The 18,371-nt window shown below is 39.5% G+C and overlaps 1 protein-coding gene across 1 annotated transcript in view; it reads left to right on the plus strand.

The window, feature by feature from the left end:
- The first annotated feature begins 271 nt into the window (after positions 1–271).
- Positions 272–18,371, plus strand: part of Myom1 (myomesin 1) — a 118,709-nt gene continuing 100,609 nt past the window's right edge. Inside the window, exons 1-4 of the mRNA XM_036173634.1 lie at positions 272–607; positions 13,665–13,805; positions 15,090–15,339; positions 16,017–16,174. Coding sequence (XP_036029527.1) covers positions 291–607; positions 13,665–13,805; positions 15,090–15,339; positions 16,017–16,174 — 866 coding nt within the window. The 5' untranslated portion in view covers positions 272–290. The remainder of the gene's footprint in view (positions 608–13,664; positions 13,806–15,089; positions 15,340–16,016; positions 16,175–18,371) is intronic.

Here is an 18,371-nt window from a genome sequence, read left to right on the forward strand (position 1 = left end):
ATCATGATGGAGTGTTTGAGAGAAAAGCACACTAGTCAGAGAGGAAACTCTGTTCAGCTGTCCTAGACAAGAAAGAAAGGAATGCATAATGGCAGGGGTGGGGTGCACATGTGGGCCACTGAGGAGGGGGTTTGTGAGTACCCAGTTAAGCTGAACTTACAGCCTTTCCCATTCATCCTTCAGAACGATTGCAGTCTGCATTTTTCTGCATTGGTTGAAATGAATTGTTCTCTGGGATTGTTCAATCAAGAATCGTTTTCTTGCAGGTTGCCTCCTCCCCTCAAGGGCACATGATGGCTTTGCCTTTTTATCAGAGGTCCCACCAGCACTATGATCTCAGTTACCGTAACAAGGACCTTCGCACCACCATGAGCCACTACCAGCAGGAGAAGAAGCGCTCTGCCATCTACACCCATGGCTCCACCGCCTACAGCAGCCGGTCCTCCGCAGCACACCGCCAGGAGTCAGAGGCCTTTAGTCAAGCGTCAACCGCCTCTTACCAGCAGCAGGCCACACAGGCCTACAGTCTTAGAGCGTCCCAGTACTCTCAAGGGTCTGAAGTCAGCAGGAAGACAGCCTCGGCATATGATTATGGCTATTCCCATGGGTATGTCAGGAGAAGCCTTCCAACCTTGGGCACATTCTCTAAATAATCACATTTCCTGTCTTAAATATGGCAACCCTGTTATACTAGGTGTGGAAGGAGACCTGAGCACCATGTCTTATCTTTCCCCTTTTATTGTCTGGTTGAAACTCACGGTTTTAGAGTCTGACTGGAGAGTCTTGCTTTAGTCATCCACTTTGGTGATATTTCTAGAAGCAGGGGAGTTTTGGTTACTCTGGCAGCAACAGAGCCAGAAAACATTTTGACACCCAGCAGGTTTCCTGGCTCCCATAATGTTTCTGCTTAGATTAAAAGCCAATACAGACTTTAAAATTCACAGGTGCCAGGGAACTAATCTACAGCTGAGATGCACTGGAATTTTTCTGAAAACCAATACTAAAAATTCTGAGTTATTATTCAAGCAACAACTATTTTCCTTCTCTCTCTCTCTCTCTCTCTCTCTCTCTCTCTCTCTCTCTCTTTCTCTCTCTCTCTCTTCCATTTCCTTTTCCTTTTCTTTTTCTTTTTCTTTTTTTTTTGAGTCAGGGTTTCCCTTGTGTAGTTTTGGTGCCTGTCCTGGATCTCGCTCTGTAGACCAGGCTGGCCTCAAACTCACAGAGATCTGCCTGCCTCTGCCTCCCGAGTGCTGGGATTAAAGACATGCACCATGGCTGCCTGGCTTTTTTTTTTTTTTTCCAAATATTTTCTTTATCTGGAATATTTTATATAGAAGCATGACCTTTTCTCAGCGAGCCTAAGAGTAGTAGGAACAAGCAGGCCTTGGGCCAATGAGATCATTGACCAAACATAAGGAGAGACTCTGCTCCCAAACAAAAAAGTTACGTTAGGATGCTGGGAAGAGTAAATTGCAAATAAAGGTCTGCTCTGCAAAGCAAGCCCAGAACCTCATTTCCTTGGAAACAATAAAGTTGACATGAATGTCAACTGTTTGTCTAGAAAGTTCCAATTTGGCTCTCTTTGCCTGGGGTGGGAGTTAAGGCTGCTTTCCTAACTGAGGCCTTCCAGGGGAGAGTGGGAAGTTTCCTTCTTTTAAAGTTATTAATTTATTTCAGTGTATGTGTGAGTGACTGTGTGAGTTTATGTATACCAATTGCATGCCCAGAAGAGGGGGTCAGAGCCCCTGGAGCTGGAGTTTTAGATGGTGGTTGTGAGCCACACAGTGTGGAGTTGGGAACAGAACCTGATCCTCTGGAGAGGAGTGGTGCTCTTAACTGTTAAGCTAACTCTCCAGCACCAAGAGAGTCCATTCTCATCAGTGCCAATGTTTGTATTAGTCAGCACTCCCTAGAGGAACAGAACTGATAGAAAGAATATGTATATTCATTGTGTAGTCAATGTATATATTCATTCTATCACACACACACACACACACACACACACAGAGAGAGAGAGAGAGAGATATAGGATTTATTAGAATGGCTTACAGGCTGTGGTCTAGCTAGTCCAAAAATGGTTGTCTACCAATGGAAGGTCCAAGAATCCAATAGTTTAGTCCATGAGGTTAGATGTCTCATCTGGTCTTGAGTATATGCCCAAATCCTGAAGAAGTGGCCTTTAATGCAAGTGTAAGACTAGACTTTGCCAGTGAGAGTGAGAGCAAACCAGCAAAGACAACAAGCTTCATTCTTCCATGTTTTTTTATACAGGCTGCCAGCAGAAAGTGTGGCCCAGATTAAAGGAGTGTCTTCCCATCTCCAAAGGTCTGGATTAAAAGTGAATCTTACCACTGCAAATGCTTTAATTAAGAAAAAAATCCTTCACAGGTGTACCCAACCATTTGAATTCTAGTTAATTCCAGATGTGGTCAGGTTGACAACCAAGAACAGCCATCACAGTCCACCCCTTTGTCAACTTGACACACAATTATATCTCCTTATCTCATGTTTAATTTCCAAATGAAAACAATAACTAGGTCATAATTATGCTTAATATGATACAACTATCCCACATACAATAGCAAATGCATTATATATTTAAACATGTCATAATTATGCCTAACATGATGTAACTATCCCTTGAAGAACTGCAAATGCATTATAAATTTTCAAAAAAATTTTAGAATCGGTGACAATGTTCCTTGAAAGATATTCCTTTAGTATCTCAAACCTAAATATGATAACCACTAATTTTCTTAGTTGATATTGTACTTATGCATTTATTGTTACATGATAAAGAAATTGAGGAAAGAAAGCACAAATATTTGTACAAACACTTTCTTAACAAAATATGACAGAAACACTTATACCAGTTGTAATCTTTGGTTCTGAAACTGGTCACATGGTCTTAGCTGGTATTTCAGCTACCTTCCTCTACTACCCAATCTGTGTTTCCTCCACCCTCAGCAATAACCTCAGCAGGTCTCAGTGTTCTGAACAGCAAACTCACTGATCATTTTGGATATCAAAGAAGAAGTGTTACAGTGAGTCTGCATCACTCAAAGAAGGAGGTTGCCATGACATTGTACAATGGAAGCTTCCCTGGGAGAAAGCCTATAATCCTGCAGTTGGCTTAGCTGTGTTGGCTTGTCTAGCCCACTGTGTTGGGTAGATGTTTGTTTCTTCAGTCTCAAACAATTTTTATCTAACCACTCTTAAGAATAAAACATTTTATGAGGACTAAAAAAACACATGCAAGATATACACACAATTTATAACTAAGTCTATTTATAGTCTACAGAAAAAAATTGCTGATCTTTAAAATGTAGACATTTCTGGGCTGTGTGGCTTGTAACCACCTGCTGCCTCTAACATGCTTCTCCAAGGCATCAGGCTTAGGTGACTTTTTTAAAAAATAATAAATGGAATATTTAAGTTGTCCAAAATTTAAGTATAAAATATTTGTCAAGGCAACTGGAAAAAGTATCTCTTTCAGGGCATACAAAAGGTGACTGGGGAATAACGCAGTGGCTTGTGTGAATGGATGTGGAGAGGGCAGAAATTCCTAAATCCCTGATCTACAGCTGTCATGTTGTCAGTGACAATGAACTCGAGGGAGCTTCTGGCCAGATCCATAATAGAGCCAGAGTCTGCTGGGGTTTACCTGGAATGTACGGTGGCGACACTCTGAAATTCCACCTGGAATGGCACAGGATCACTTTGCAGTCAATCTCACTTTCATAGGTCATGTTCTGCCACGGGATAGCCATAAGGATCTCATGTTGGCTGTAAAAATGGAAATATTGTCGCTGAGGAGAATCTATTTCTTTTAGCACTTACTTCAAATGAATCTCCTTCCAAAGGAAAGTTGGGAAGAATTAACACCACGTGTGTGTGTGTGTGTGTGTGTGTGACAGCATCAGTCTGTCCTCTTGAAGAATGTTCCGTAGTTGTGTTCAAGAACCTCACTTAGGAAAGCAGCTGTCTTGCAGGAGGATTAGATGCTAAATATCCATCCTTCTGGAATGTCTGCCTTGGGTCTACAGAATATGGTATTTTTATGATCATGAAGTTGTTAGATAATTTCTTGAGCATTTATTTTATTTTTCCCAACATGGAAAAAATGATAGAATGTTCTACATTTGTATTTTCAAATGATTTTATTTTTTTAGCTCCACTGCAAACTTTTATGCTTGAACCACTTTAATTTTACATGGTTTATTTGGACTCTGTGCAGTATCCTTCTTTATTTATAATTTGACATCTCATCTCAAACATTAGTACTTAGACTGGCTCTTTGGGAGCATGGGGGATCTTGCCATGTAGGCTTAGACAAACTTTATATAGGAAACAAACCATAATCATTTTTCCATGTTCCACACCACACCTTGTTCCTACTGTGTATGGAGTAGGTTGCTATTTAGTAATGGTTTGCTATGTTCGAACAAGATGGAGTTCAGGGTTCTTGGTGGGAACAGGATGAGCTAGAAATAGTGCATGTGGGAGAGAAAATTCCAGTGCTGTCTTTTCCTCGTATTATGAATGTAAAAGAGAGGGAGCCTGACATAACCTTGGTGGCGTTTCAGTCTTTTGCTTTTAGAACTAGGAGTAACAGGTGCAGGCTTAAAATCTTTATGACTTCTTCAGGTCATTTTAAAGTTTATTCAAAATGAAAGGATTTTTCCTGCTCAATGAGATTTGTCTTTGGATGGTGAACAGTATTGTTGATAAAGGCCCCTGCTTTGGAACTGTATCCCTCTGCAGTGTGTGTAAGCATTAGGCTAGGTCTATTTTTACCCTCTACTTTGTAGTTAGATGTCCAATGTTAGGGTGGAAAGTTCGGAGATTTATATGTGGTAAGGGCTTGGCTGACCTCAGTGAGTCTTGCTTGGAGTCAGTGTGGCTGTAGCACAGATTAGTTACTGACTATGTTATAAAACACATTAAATACCTTTAGTTCATGGTTACACTGAGAAAAAAAGATGCTAAAAGCAGCACAAACCCTGTCAGAATGTCAAGGTTGATGTTTTACATAACAGTGGTATCAACAACAAATACAAGGCTCTGTTATCAAAAGGGGGATGCAAGGGCTCTGTGTGTGCATTTTCATGCATTGTGCGTGCATGCATGATGGAGGCCAGAGGTCGGTGTCTGGTGCTATCACTCTCCACATTTTTTAGACAAGCACTCTCACTGACCCAAGATCTTGAGAATTCAGCTGGATTAGCTGGACAGCAAACTCTGATCCTCTCTATCCATTCGTTATCACATTCAGCTTTTTCCATGAGTGTTGGGATCCAACTCATCTGCCCAGGCTTTTACAGCAAACACTTTACATGCTGAGCCACATCCCAAGCCCATATTCTGTAACGTGGGCTTTTCTGCTTTTGTTCCATTTTCCTTCAATCTTCAGCTGTACAGGAAGTTGTATGACGTCTTTGTTTTGGTACTTAAATACCAGAAGAAGGCTGGCAATAGGGCTCAGTGGGTGAAGGTGCTTTTGTCAAGCCTGTTGTTGACCTGAGTACGATCCCTGTGCCTAGGGTGAAATATCATGTCTGTGGGCACCTTCCTGCTGACCAGACAGTGGGGGAAGCCCATGGGAACTGTTTCAGCAGGCTTGACCTGTCCCCAGCACTCTCTGGGAATGAGGAAGTAAATTTGATACCACATCTAGTCAACTACAGGACCATCTACATTGTGAGTAGGGATGTGTCAATGTGACTTGTACCAGGACGGAACAATTCAGTGCAAAAGTGACAGCTTTTTGACAGAACAAGGCATCTCTTGATTCTCTGGTTAAGCGTCTGCCTAGAAAATAAGGAGCAAGCTCTCCCATTCTTGCTGAGTGTGGTGGTGCACACCTTTAGTCCCAGCACTTGGGAGGCAGAGGCAGGTGGATCTGTCTGAGTTCCAGACCAACCTGGTCTACGGAGTGAGTTCCAGGACAGCCAGGACTACACAGAGAAGCCCTATCTTGAAACACACACACACACACACACACACACACACACACACACACACACACACACCACCACCACCACCACCACCACCACCACCAACAACAACAACAACAAAAGAACTGTTAAAGGACCAGTGAGATGCTTGGTGGGTAAAGCTACTTACTGCTGAACAGCTGGTCCATGAACCTGAGTTTAATCTTTGGAACTCAAGTAAAAGTAGAAGAGAAGTATGATGATACAAGTATGGTATATTAGTGTCATAGCTAAGTATGACATTAGCCATAGATTCCTCATGTAGATAGAGCCAACGATTTTCATTAGGTTGAAGAAGTTCCTTTCTTATTCCATTTTGTTGAGAAATTTTAAAAAATATTTACTTTTTTTTTGTTATGTGTGCTTAAGTAAATGTATGTGTACCACATGAATGCATGCAGGAGCCTGTGGAGGAGAAACCACCCCCCGGGAAGGGAGTTACAGACAGTTGTGAGCTGCCACATGGGTGCTGGGAACTGAACCCTGGTCCTCTGCAAAGACAAGTGTTCTTAACTACTGAACCATCTCTCCAGCCTCTGTTGAGAGATTTTTTTAAAAACATGAACACTAAATTTTGTCCAAACTTTTTTTTTACATCTATCTTTTTTTTTACATCTATCTTTTTTTTACATCTATTTTAGATGCTAATGTGAGTTTTGTTTTTATTCTGTTGAAGTAAATCAATCTTGAATGACTCTTGGTTTTAGATCCTATTATACATAGTTTTTAAGGACTGGAGGTTGAAGCAAACATCCCTTTGGTTGTTTTTTTGTTTTTTGTTTTTTGTTTTGTTTTGTTTTGTTTTTTTGAGACAGGCTATCACTATGTAGTCCTGGCTGCCCTGGAGCTCACTAGACCAGGCTTTGAATTCATAGAGATCCTCTTGCCTCTGCCTCTTGGGATCTGGGATTATAAGCTGTGTCACCATGTCTGGCACCTATTAGACTTGTTTTTTAAATTATTTTTCATTTATTTTTATTTGTATATATGTGTGTATGACTGCTTCTCTGTATGTGTACCAAGTGCCTGATACCCAAGGAAGCCAGAAGAGCATGTTGGATTCCCTGGAACTGGAGTTACAGATGGCCATGAGCCACCATGTTGGACTTGGAACTGAACCTGAGTTTTCAGTAAGAGTAGTACCCAGTACCCAGTATCTTAACCACTGCACTGTCTCTCCAGCCTCAGGTGGATTTTTTTCCCTGCTTTGTGAACTTCTTTGTACATCTATATTCATTTAAAAACTAGGGTTGTAGCCGTATCTCGATGTCTTGATCAGAAAATACTGACCTTACAGGATGAATTAGACAGTGCTATTTTAACATATTTTTGAAAATATGAAAGTAATCGTTATCATTTCTTCATTAAATATTTGATAGAATCTATCAGCAAAAATCACCTAGGTGTCTGTTTTTCCTTGTGAGAATATTTTAGATTATTATTTCAATTGCTTGGCTTTGGTCATTCAGAGTTTTACACTTTTTCTTGAGATAGTTTTGGTCATTTTGGTCTTTGTAGGAATTGTTCCATTACATCTTAGTTGTCTAGTGAGTTGACACAGAAGCATTCTCATTACTTTCCTATGAGTCTCCTTTTTGTGGGGCTGGTTATAATGTTTCCACTTTCATTTTTGATTTTATATTTGATTTTTAACTTATACTTTCTTTTCATGATTAAGCTACTAAATTTTTTTCAGGGTTTTCACTGATGTTATCTATTTCTTTTCTGTTTCCTATTTTTTTGTTTCTTCTTGAATCTTTATTATGTAACCCTTTCTCTTGTGCTTATTTTAATCCATTACAATATATATCTATATATCTCTATGTAGATATAGATATTACAGTGTTAAATAGGGTTGTTTCATTCTAGGCAAACCTTCTACCTCCAATGCATATCCCCTAGCCTTCTTTTATTTTGAGACAGGGTCACTAAGTTACCTAAGCAGGCCTTAAACCTGTGATTCTTCTGCTTCAGTCTTCCCACAAGAGCATTCTAACCTCCATATAATACAATAAATAACCATACGCAATTTCTAAAAAGAAACTCATTTTTCATATGAAGAACAACTTATCTGTTTAATGTATTCCTTTGTCTGACTTCGGAGCTGAGTCTTGATGATATGTTGTATTTTATCACTGCCTTTTGACTAGAGGAATGGATGGAAAACTAACCTCAATACTGGGAATCCTGCTTCTGTATTGGTGGGTGTGGGTGTGTGTGTGTGTGTCTGTGTGGTGTGTGTGGTGTGTGTGTTTGGTGTGTGGTGTGTGTGTGGTGTGTATGTGTATGTGTGTGTGTGTGTGTGTGTGGTGTGTGTGGTGTGTGTGTGTGTGTGTGTGTGTGTGTGTGTGTGTGTAAGGGGGCACAAGTACACATATGTGTGTGTGAGTTGAGGCCCAAGGTCAGTCTCCAGTGTTGCTCTCAGGTGCTCTCCACCTTCTTTTTTGAGACAGTGTCTCATTGGCCTGGAGCTTGCCAAGTGGTTAGGCTGACTGGCCAGTGAGTCTTAGGGATCCTCTGTCTCTACCTTTCCAGAACTGGAATTAGAAATACACATCATTGCAATTAGCTTTTTTGTTTGTTTGTTTGTTCGTCTTCAAGACAGGGGTTCTCTGTGTAGCTTTGCACTTTTCCTGGAACTTTCTCTGGAGACCAGGCTGGCCTTGAACACAGAGATCCGCCTGCCTCTTCCTCCCAAGTGCTGGGATTAAAGGCATGTGCCACCACCGCCCAGTTTTTTTTTTTTAATTGTGAGTTTAATGGTTTTGTTTTGTTTTGTTTTTTTAAGATTTATTTATTTATTATATATACAGCATGTTTGACTGCAGGCCAGAAGAGGGCACCAAATCTCATTACAAATGGTTGTGAGCCACCATGTGGTTGCTGGGAATTGAACTCAGGACCTCTGGAAGAGCAGTCAGTGCTCTTAACCTCTGAGCCATCTCTCCAGCCCCCCAATTAGCTTTTTTACATGGGTTCGGGGGATTAAATTCAGGTCCTCATCCTGGCATAGCAAGTACTTTATCATCTGAGCCATCCCCCAGGTGCCTGCATTGCTCATTTTTAATAGCTCTTCAGCTATTAAAACTCACAGTCAGGATATTATTCCAGGAGTAGGAATCTTGATTCCACATCAGTCAATAAGCATTTATTGGATGTCAAGTGTGGTTGCAGTGCTGGGGATCCAAAAGTAACTAAGATCACTCTTCAGTTTAGGAAAGACAACAGAGGAGCCAGCAATGCAGTGTAGCCGTGAGCACGTGAGGACGGATGACTCCGAGTTTGAGGCAAAGGTAGCAAAAATAGGCCCACATTGCACCATTTTTCTGTAATGCTTGACAGTCAGGGTGTTTTCGGAAGGTAACATGCTCATTCAACATTCCCATACCTATCCATTTCAGGAAACTAGAGCAGTTTCCACAAGTCATGAGACGATTACAAACACAATTTGAAGTCACTACATTTTAATTTGTTTAATAATTATTTTATTTTTGTCTGGCCTGCAATGATTTTTATAATGCCAAGTTGCAATTCAATAACAGAACATGAACATCAGAATCGTTCTAGGCAATGGCATGATATTACGGTCTCCACAGTGGGGAGTCCACAGTTGGAAAGGTATAGGGAGACTAATACCTCTTCTTTTTCTCTTTTAAATTGAATTTTGTCTCTAAATTTTCCATAATAATTTATCAACTGAGACTGTATAGTTGTGTATACAGAGAATTTATTAGTAAACAAGTATGTGTGAATTAATATTTTTTGATTAAGTGTACTATCACAGAAGTTGGAGACCAGTGGCGTAATAGAAATAATACTGACCTGAAAATCAAGAAGGCTTAGGTACAAATCCCAGTTCAAACACCAGCTTGCTGTACGAACGAACATGTAAGACAGGCTCTAAGCTTTCGTTTCTATGCATATGAGAAGAACCTGTTAAAGAAGTGTAATTGAGATACTGTATAGCTGTAGGATTCTATACATACTTTTCATCTTGCTTCTCCTGTTAAGTATTATTCTGTCATGGTCCAAGTGTGAGAGTATACTTTTTATTTGTTTGTTGAGACAGAGTCTCAATCTGTAGCCTTTCCATCCTAGAGCTATATGTAGACCAGGCTGACCTCAAACCTGTGGTAATCCATCTGCCTCTGCTTCCCATCTGCTAGGATTACAGGTGTGAGAGCCAGCACACTGGTGTGAAGGCCACAACTGCTAGGATTTCAGTGTGTGCCACACACCTGGTGTGAAGGCCACAACTGCTAGGATTACAGGTGTGTGTTAGCACACCTGGTATGGAGGCTACACTTTTAGCTGTTCAGTATTTTAACTAGATGCATATGTCAGCCTGTATCTGGGTTCCTAGAATATTTCCAGAGAGTGATTTCTGATTACTAAATGTAGGCCTGTTAGCAGAGCATATGACATAATAAGCCAGTATAAAAAGATGAACCTGACATAGCCACAGACAGATGCATGGCCTCATGCTTAATATGACTTACTTGATCAGTTAAAATTCAAGGACACAGGGAATTTCATAATCTAAGTTAGTACATAGGGAACAGCCAACAGGATTTTAATAGATAAAATATCTACATGGTACTATATTTGTCAGTTTACTATCTACTCTGAAACTGAGAAATTCAAGAAGGATTACTACCAAAAGTTAGATACAACTAAAATCGCAAGCAATTAATAGACTCATGTTTAGGTTTTTAAGAGTCAAAGGAATTTAAAGTCTACATATTTTACTGAACTCTTCTAAGATTTGATAGTATGAAACATTAGACGTTGGTTTCATGGATCACAACAAAATAGATTGCTATTCTATTCAAATTGATCATTACATGTTTTTTCAAAACATTGTGTTCCTAATTTAATTTTGTTTTCTAGCCTCAGTAAATATTTTGGAATCTGGACATAGTTGCACATACCTGTAATAGCAGCACTTGAGAGGAAGAAATACGAGAGCCACCATGATCCTGGGACAACCCGAGTTATATAGCAGGACCCTATCTCAGTCAATCAGTCAGTAAATAACTTGACATTACTAAACCATCAGTTCAGATGGTAATTTGACATCTACTTCACACACGCTGTAAGAAACAATAACTTAGCTAGTTGTGGTGACACATGCCTTTATTACAGTATTTGGGAGGCAGAGGCAGGAGGATCTCTGTGAGTTCAAGGTCCCTACATAGTGAGTTCCAGGACAGGCAGGGTTACATAATAAGACCTTGTCTCAGATTGAAAAACAGGAACAATAACTTGAATAAGCTTTAGAAAGTGTAAAAATGTAGCAATTTTGTATTTCCTATGTAACATCGTATACTATATAATAACAGTACTTTTTATAAAACTTTTATAAAAAGTTCAAGATAAAATATTAAATGGGAGCTAGTGCTAGTACCACAAATCTTTAGCATCTAATTTAACTATTAAAACTCAGCTGCTATCATTTACCTGTGAGAATGAGTAATCTCATTTGGGATATATCCTATGTAATAAGTTCATTATTTAAAATATTTGTCTTACAGGAAAAAAGGAGCAGACAAAAATAATGAAGTATCATAACTTCTATTGCAATCAGACATTGAAAAATGAGTTTGCAAAACTTTGATTATAGAAACAAAAATGAAAAAATAGAGTAAAAATAGAAGAGTAAAAAGAAAATTTCACTGTTCTCAAAATAAGAAAGGCAGCAATACCCTTGATCGCATGGTTTATTTGTCTAGTAATGGAGTAAAGAGGTGGAGGTAAATACCACTTGAAACTTAGACTTGTATAAGCACAGGCTGTACTCTGTGACCTGGGGTATAAGATGCAGTCCTTTTGCTGGAACAGTCAGCCAGGAACAAATTTCACTCTGGCTTCCAATTGGTACGCAATCCACAAGCTCAACTTCAAGGTTCTAACCTTTAGCTTCAATTCTGTTCCATAGAAACGAGCTAGCTGTCGTCCTGGGTAGCAGAGTGCGCCACTTCCATGTGACCACAGCAGAGGATCAATGATAGCAGCTAAGCCTGCACATGCAGCACAGTTTTTTGTTTGTTTGTTTGTTTGTTTTGTTTTGTTTTGAGCTGAGGACCTTGTGCTTGCTAGGCAAGCGCTCTACTACTGAGCTAAATCCCCAACCTGTAGCACAGTTTTAATAGACAAGATACACACTCATTCATGTGTGTGTGCACTTAATGTCTACTCAGAAACTGGGCCTCTGTGCACCCTGAAAATGCTTGTTTTGTACAGTACTACTTACTTTCTTGCATTACCCATTTTATACTGTGTAGATGTTTGGCCCATGGCTTTGCTTTTTATATAGGTAATTTCTCTTTGCTTTTCTAAATGTTAAAAAAGATTAGTGTGTGTGTGTGTGTGTGTGTGTGTGTGTGTGTGTGTGTGTGTGTGTCTGCATAAATCTATATGCACCACATTCATGCAGATGCCCTTAGAGGGCAGAGGGCATTGGATTTCCTGAACTAGAGTTACAGATGGTGGTGAGCCACCATCTGGGTGTTGGGAACCCCAGTCTTCTGCAAGAGCAGTAAGTGTTCTTAAAATGGCACAGCCATTAAGTGTCTCCAAGTGTTTTTTTAAACATTAGGCAATGATCAAGGTTTGAATAATTTTAACTGTGTAGCTTGATATTTCCCAAGAGATATAACTCACAGGCTTCACCTTTTTTAAGAATTCTCTAGACTAGGAGCTTTAATAATATTATTTTATTTATAGTAGTTCAAATCTACAGGGAAAAATTAAGTACAGAGAATTCCCACACAGTCTCCTATTGTTGACATCCTTCATCACCATAGAGACCAGGGAATTTGCAGTCTTCAATGTACACATTGGTTCCTGGGAGTCTATGCATTGAGTTCATGAAATTGTGTAAAAAATATTTTTTATTTAACTCAACAACTACATAGGTTAAGGCTATTCTTTTGTTAGTTTTTTATGGTTTCAACTGTTTTCCATACCCAATGAAGTTTTTCATTCATTCCAACACAAACTACCTCCTTGTACACATTTGCCTCAGTGTGCATAGTCAAATAGAACTGGCCCCAGTGTTCTTTATCATACTGTATCACTCAACTCCAAATGTCCATGTAATGGAAACTTGTTTGATGAGTTCAGGGTTTCCTCGATTGCTGGAAGTATGTATGGAAAGGTCTCACAGTGAGAACCTAGGGTTCTGCATCAGAGTAGCCCTGGATCCCTGTGTAGAGAATTGCCCATTTCCCATTAGAATCTAAGAGGACTTGAATACAAAATGTATCAAAACCATCTATATGTTTGCCTACAAGCCTTGGGTTTGATTCCCAAACACTTCAAAAAGAAAGAAGGAAACACATTTATATAGACTGACTAAATTTCAAACACTATCTTAACTACAAAGGCTATATGAAAATATCAACATCTTCCTCTTTTCTCTTGAAGTTTTAGAGGGAAAAAGCCATGAAACCACTATTTTTCTTGATGTCTGTCTGGAGTACATTTACATATCTGCAATCTTTCTAACTCCAATTTGTTTTAATAGGGAAAAGATAATAGTATTAGAGACCTAAGGTTGTAGGAAAATTTCCCTAAGTGATGCCCCCCTCATCCTCTATTTTGTCAAACCTTGGAATATCTTAAATGCATTCTGTGTTCTGTCTAATGTTAGGGGTCTTCTTTCAGACATACAGATTCCAGTCTGCTATTGGAAGATTATTCATCCAAGTTGAGCCCCCAAATAAAGAGAGCCAAGCGGAGCCTTCTGTCTGAAGAGGAGACAGAAAACCTGCCAGGAAACTACATGGTGCCTATTTACTCTGGACGGTGAGTGTACTTTCTCCTCCAGTGTGTAATTATTATAAATGAGGAGTCAATAGTAGCTACCATTTATTGAGGACTCACTATATATCAGTTTTAAAAGGACCTAGGACAGTTGAAAGCCACACTGAGAAAGATGGGCTCATTGGAATTAAAGTATTTCATTTTCAGACATTTTTGTCATACACAGGATGTGTGACAAAAGAGAATGATTAGGGCATAATGCTGTGTATGATCAGTTGACATGGGAAGTAGAGCTTGAGATGTGAATGATTAAATACTATTCATAGTCAATATTTGTGCAGTAACAAGGGAGATTCAAAACTATAAAGTGTAAAGTGAACAGGGTAGATGAAGATGTGGAAGGGCAAAGGGAGGAGGAGGGTAGGAAAGGGCACTGGAGGCACAGATATGATCAGGTGTATTAGATACATTCAGAATGTCAGGAAGAAAGCCTGGTGCTTTGCAAAATTAGTTGGTGCTGATAATAATTTCTAAAGTTCTGTATGTTAAAACCCAGACTATAAATGTTGGGGGACTGAAGAAACCCACTCTGCACCAGATTCTTATGTGACATTGGGACATGTTACATGTCTGGGCAGTTCTTGGCTGTGCACTACAGCAGAGTTCACATCAGCACACATCAGGTCACCGACACTTGATCTCTATTTCATTGTACATTGTTGTCTTTTCTGGAAAAAGTCATAACTTCATATTGTATTGTAAATGAAATCATATTTAAACACACTAAGTTGGCCAGTAAAACTCCTTGGGCTGTTTACTTAAGTCTTGTTAACCATATATCTAAAATAGGAGAGATAGTGTCTACCTTGTGGGGTTTTATTTGGATGGAATGAAATATCATATGTGAAAGGCACTGGAACCATAATAGGAATCGTTGCTCTTGTCATGCTTAGTGTTAAAGGGAGGTACCTTCATCTATAATAAAGAGTTAGACTCTGATTTATCAGGATATTTTAAAAGATCATTTTTTGTTTTATGTGTATGAATATTTTCCTTGCATGTATGTAAGTGTACCGCCTTCATGCATTGCTCATGGAGGTCAGAAGAGGGCAGCAGATCTCTAGGGACTGGAGCTCCAGAAGGTTGTGAGCCACTGGGAACTAAACCAGGGTCCTTTGTAAGTGCCCTGCTAAGCCACCTCTCCAGCCCCACACCAGGGTTTTCTAATGGCAGATTTCCTAAGGGCAGGGACTGGGCCTGAGCTCAGTGAAACTCAGCAAGCTTGTCATTCCCACACTGTCCCTGCCTTCCGCCCCGTTGTTTCAGCCAAGTGCACATTGGTGGAATCAGAGGCACAGAGGAAGAAAGAATCAAAGAAGCTGCTGCGTACATAGCTCAGAGGACTCTTCTGGCAAGTGAGGAAGCAATCGCAGCCTCCAAGCAGTCCACAGCCTCCAAGCAGTCCAAGGTATCCAAGCAGGCCACGTCCACCCTTCAACGAGAAGAAGCATTTGAAAAGAAGTCGAGGAACGTGGCGATTCGAGAAAAAGCAGAAGAGCTGTCGCTGAGGAAAACGGTAAGGAGAGCTAATGTCGCGCTACTTAGAAAAACAGGGATGTGCGTAAGAAGCTGTGTGTGAGCACAGCACATATGTGCATAGATCCAGACAGGGTTGCTTTAAGGACAGAACTATGTGGGTTAGAGGGAAACAAAGCTAATGGAAACAAGGAGAAAAGATGTCAAAATGCACAGGTCAAACAAAGACAAACTTTGGAATTTTAAACTTCATGGAAATCCAGATTTGAAAGATATCAAATAAGTTTCTAAAGCCACTTTAGCGAGACATCGTAGGGGTGTTGCTCAATCTTTGGATTTAAAAAACCAAACTCATTTTTAAAATCAGGAAGTAAATGGTTTTACCCGACTGTAAAAATAAGGATCAGAATGTAAAAATTAGGTCTGAGAATGCAGTAAGTTTATACTGCTTGCATAATGCATAGAGCTACATGTTCAATCCCCACCACCCCATAAAGTGGGACATGATGGCGATGCCAAAGAGATGTGGAGTCAGGAAGATTAGAAGTTTAAAGTCATCCATGGCTGTAAAGTGAGTTGGGGGCCAGCCTGGGCTACTTCAAACAAAACAAAGGGAAAGTACACTTTTGGCTTCTGCTGGTTATTTTAGCACTAGAAGTAACTTTCACTTGGTAGTATTTTGGAAACGTCTGCTTGTTCACTTGCTTGCTTTTTCAGTTAGAAGAGACCCAAGCATATCATGGAAAGCTAAATGAAGACCATCTACTACACGCTCCTGAGTTTATCATTAAACCCCGTTCTCACACAGTTTGGGAGAACGAGAATGTGAAATTACATTGCTCCGTGGCAGGCTGGCCAGAACCTCGTCTCACATGGTATGTTTTTCTTTGTGAGAGAATTGATTAGCAAGTTGAGTTTACATGTAGAGGAAACACCTTGAACTAGCAATATGCAAGAGTCAGCAAAGATACTGTAAGTTTGTACATGTTTTCAAAAGAGTGAAGGTGTTGAGACAGTTTTATGAATGGGAAGAGCACATGGTCTTACATACAGATTATACATTTCAATAGCTTTCTAATCATAAAGGAGAGAGAGATGGCTCTGTTGGTAAGTGCTGGCTGTTCTAACATGAGGATCTGGGTTGGGGTTCCTGCACCCATGTAGGAAGCTGGGTGCCAAAGAGGTGGAGACAGGAGGAACCATGGAGCTTGCTGATCACTTCGTTTAGACAAATCATGAAACTCTGGGTTCAGTGAAAGACCTTGTCTCAAAAGTATGGTGGACAATGACTGAAGAAGACACCTGATGTTGACCTAGCCTTCACACATGAGCGCGCGTGCACGTGTACACACACACACACACACACACACACACACACACACACACACACACTTGTGCACATTTGCACATGTGTGCATGCACACATGAATATGTACTAATACACAAAAAAAAATCTAAAACTCAGAGTGCTGTGCCTCTACCTCTCCTGTCTCAAAATAAAAAACAAAAGCAACAAGAGCCAAATGCCAAAGATGACTGTGAGTTACTATGGCAAATAATTTAGAATAAACAAAGATGACTGTGAATTACTATGGCAAATAATTTAGAATAAACAAAGATGAGAATTGTCACAAAACAGTTCTAATATTTCAACAAAAGTGAATTTTTAAAAAATTTAACTTACAAATTTTGAAATATAATAGTTAATAAAAAATTAATTGCTATTGCCCCCACACTTGCTTATGACTATAAAGTTGTACCATTCAACCTTTTAAAGAATGTTTTCTCTTTAAAAATCAACAAACAAACAACCATTGAGCCTTCAAAATGGTTTGGCATGTAAAGGCACTAGCCTGATGACCTACATTCAAGACCCAGGACCCAGTGATGGAAGGAGAGACCCAATTCTTACAACATGCCCATACATATATTCATTCATATATTCTCTGTCTCTTACACACACACACACACACACACACACACACACACACACACACACACACGATAGATAGATAGATAGATAGATAGATAGATAGATAGATAGATAGATGTAATTAAAAATTATAGCTGGATGTGATGTCACACACACACACTAATTCCAGTACTCAGGAGGAAGAGGCAGGATGATCTTAATGAGTTTGAGCCAGCCTGGTATATATAGTGAGCTCCAAGATTCCCAAGTCTGCAGGTTCAGACCAGCCTGAGCTACATAATGAGACTCTGTCAAAAAACAAAACCAAACTACACCAACAAAACTACAAATAAGCCACAAAAAAAGTCTAATTACTGGTCTAGAGATGAACTTCACTGATAGAGCACCTGTCTTGTGTGTGTGATCTCCCAAATTAGATCCCCCCCACACACACACACATATCACTTACCAAATGAGAAAGAAAATCCAAATATTCCTACAGAAATCCATGAAAATGAACAGATGCTTAGTTCCCTTAGGTACTATTAGATAAATAAATAAATAAATAAATAAATAAATAAAACCCTTCTCTCAGAAATCTAAATATATGGATGTTGACTAGAGTCCTTAATCAGCTAGAAAGGTTTGCTGAATATTTTCCTTGCTCTCTTTTTTGCTTTTAATTTAATTTTTTTTATTATCTGTTTTTGTTTGTTTGTTTGAGATTAGGGCCAGCCTTGAACTCACTATCCTACTGACTCAGACTTCAGACTGCAGGAGTGTACCACTTCACTCATCTCTTTTTTGGTTTTTAAACATTTTTGGCATTTGGCTCTTGTTGCTTTTGTTTTGGATTTTGAGACAGGAGGGGTAGAGGCAAAGATGACTTTCAGAAGAATGCAAAGTAGTGTCTAGGAGGAAAGTATTCATTTCTTAAGCATTTTTTTTTTTAATGCAGCAGCTGGAACATAACCTGGCCCATTTTCCTGATGGTGTTTTTAAACCAGCCATGAGGTTTCTCAGAGGCATGGAAGTTAAACTCCTTAGGTGTACTTTGTTGGCCTGGAAAAGGAATAATTAACAAACAAACAGATAAAAGCTCCCCACACAAAGCATGAGACAACTCTTAAAATTCAAGTTACATTTAAAAAATAGAAGTA

This window comes from Onychomys torridus, chromosome 23 (genome assembly GCF_903995425.1).
Source record: "Onychomys torridus chromosome 23, mOncTor1.1, whole genome shotgun sequence".
Taxonomy (NCBI): Eukaryota; Metazoa; Chordata; class Mammalia; order Rodentia; family Cricetidae; genus Onychomys; species Onychomys torridus.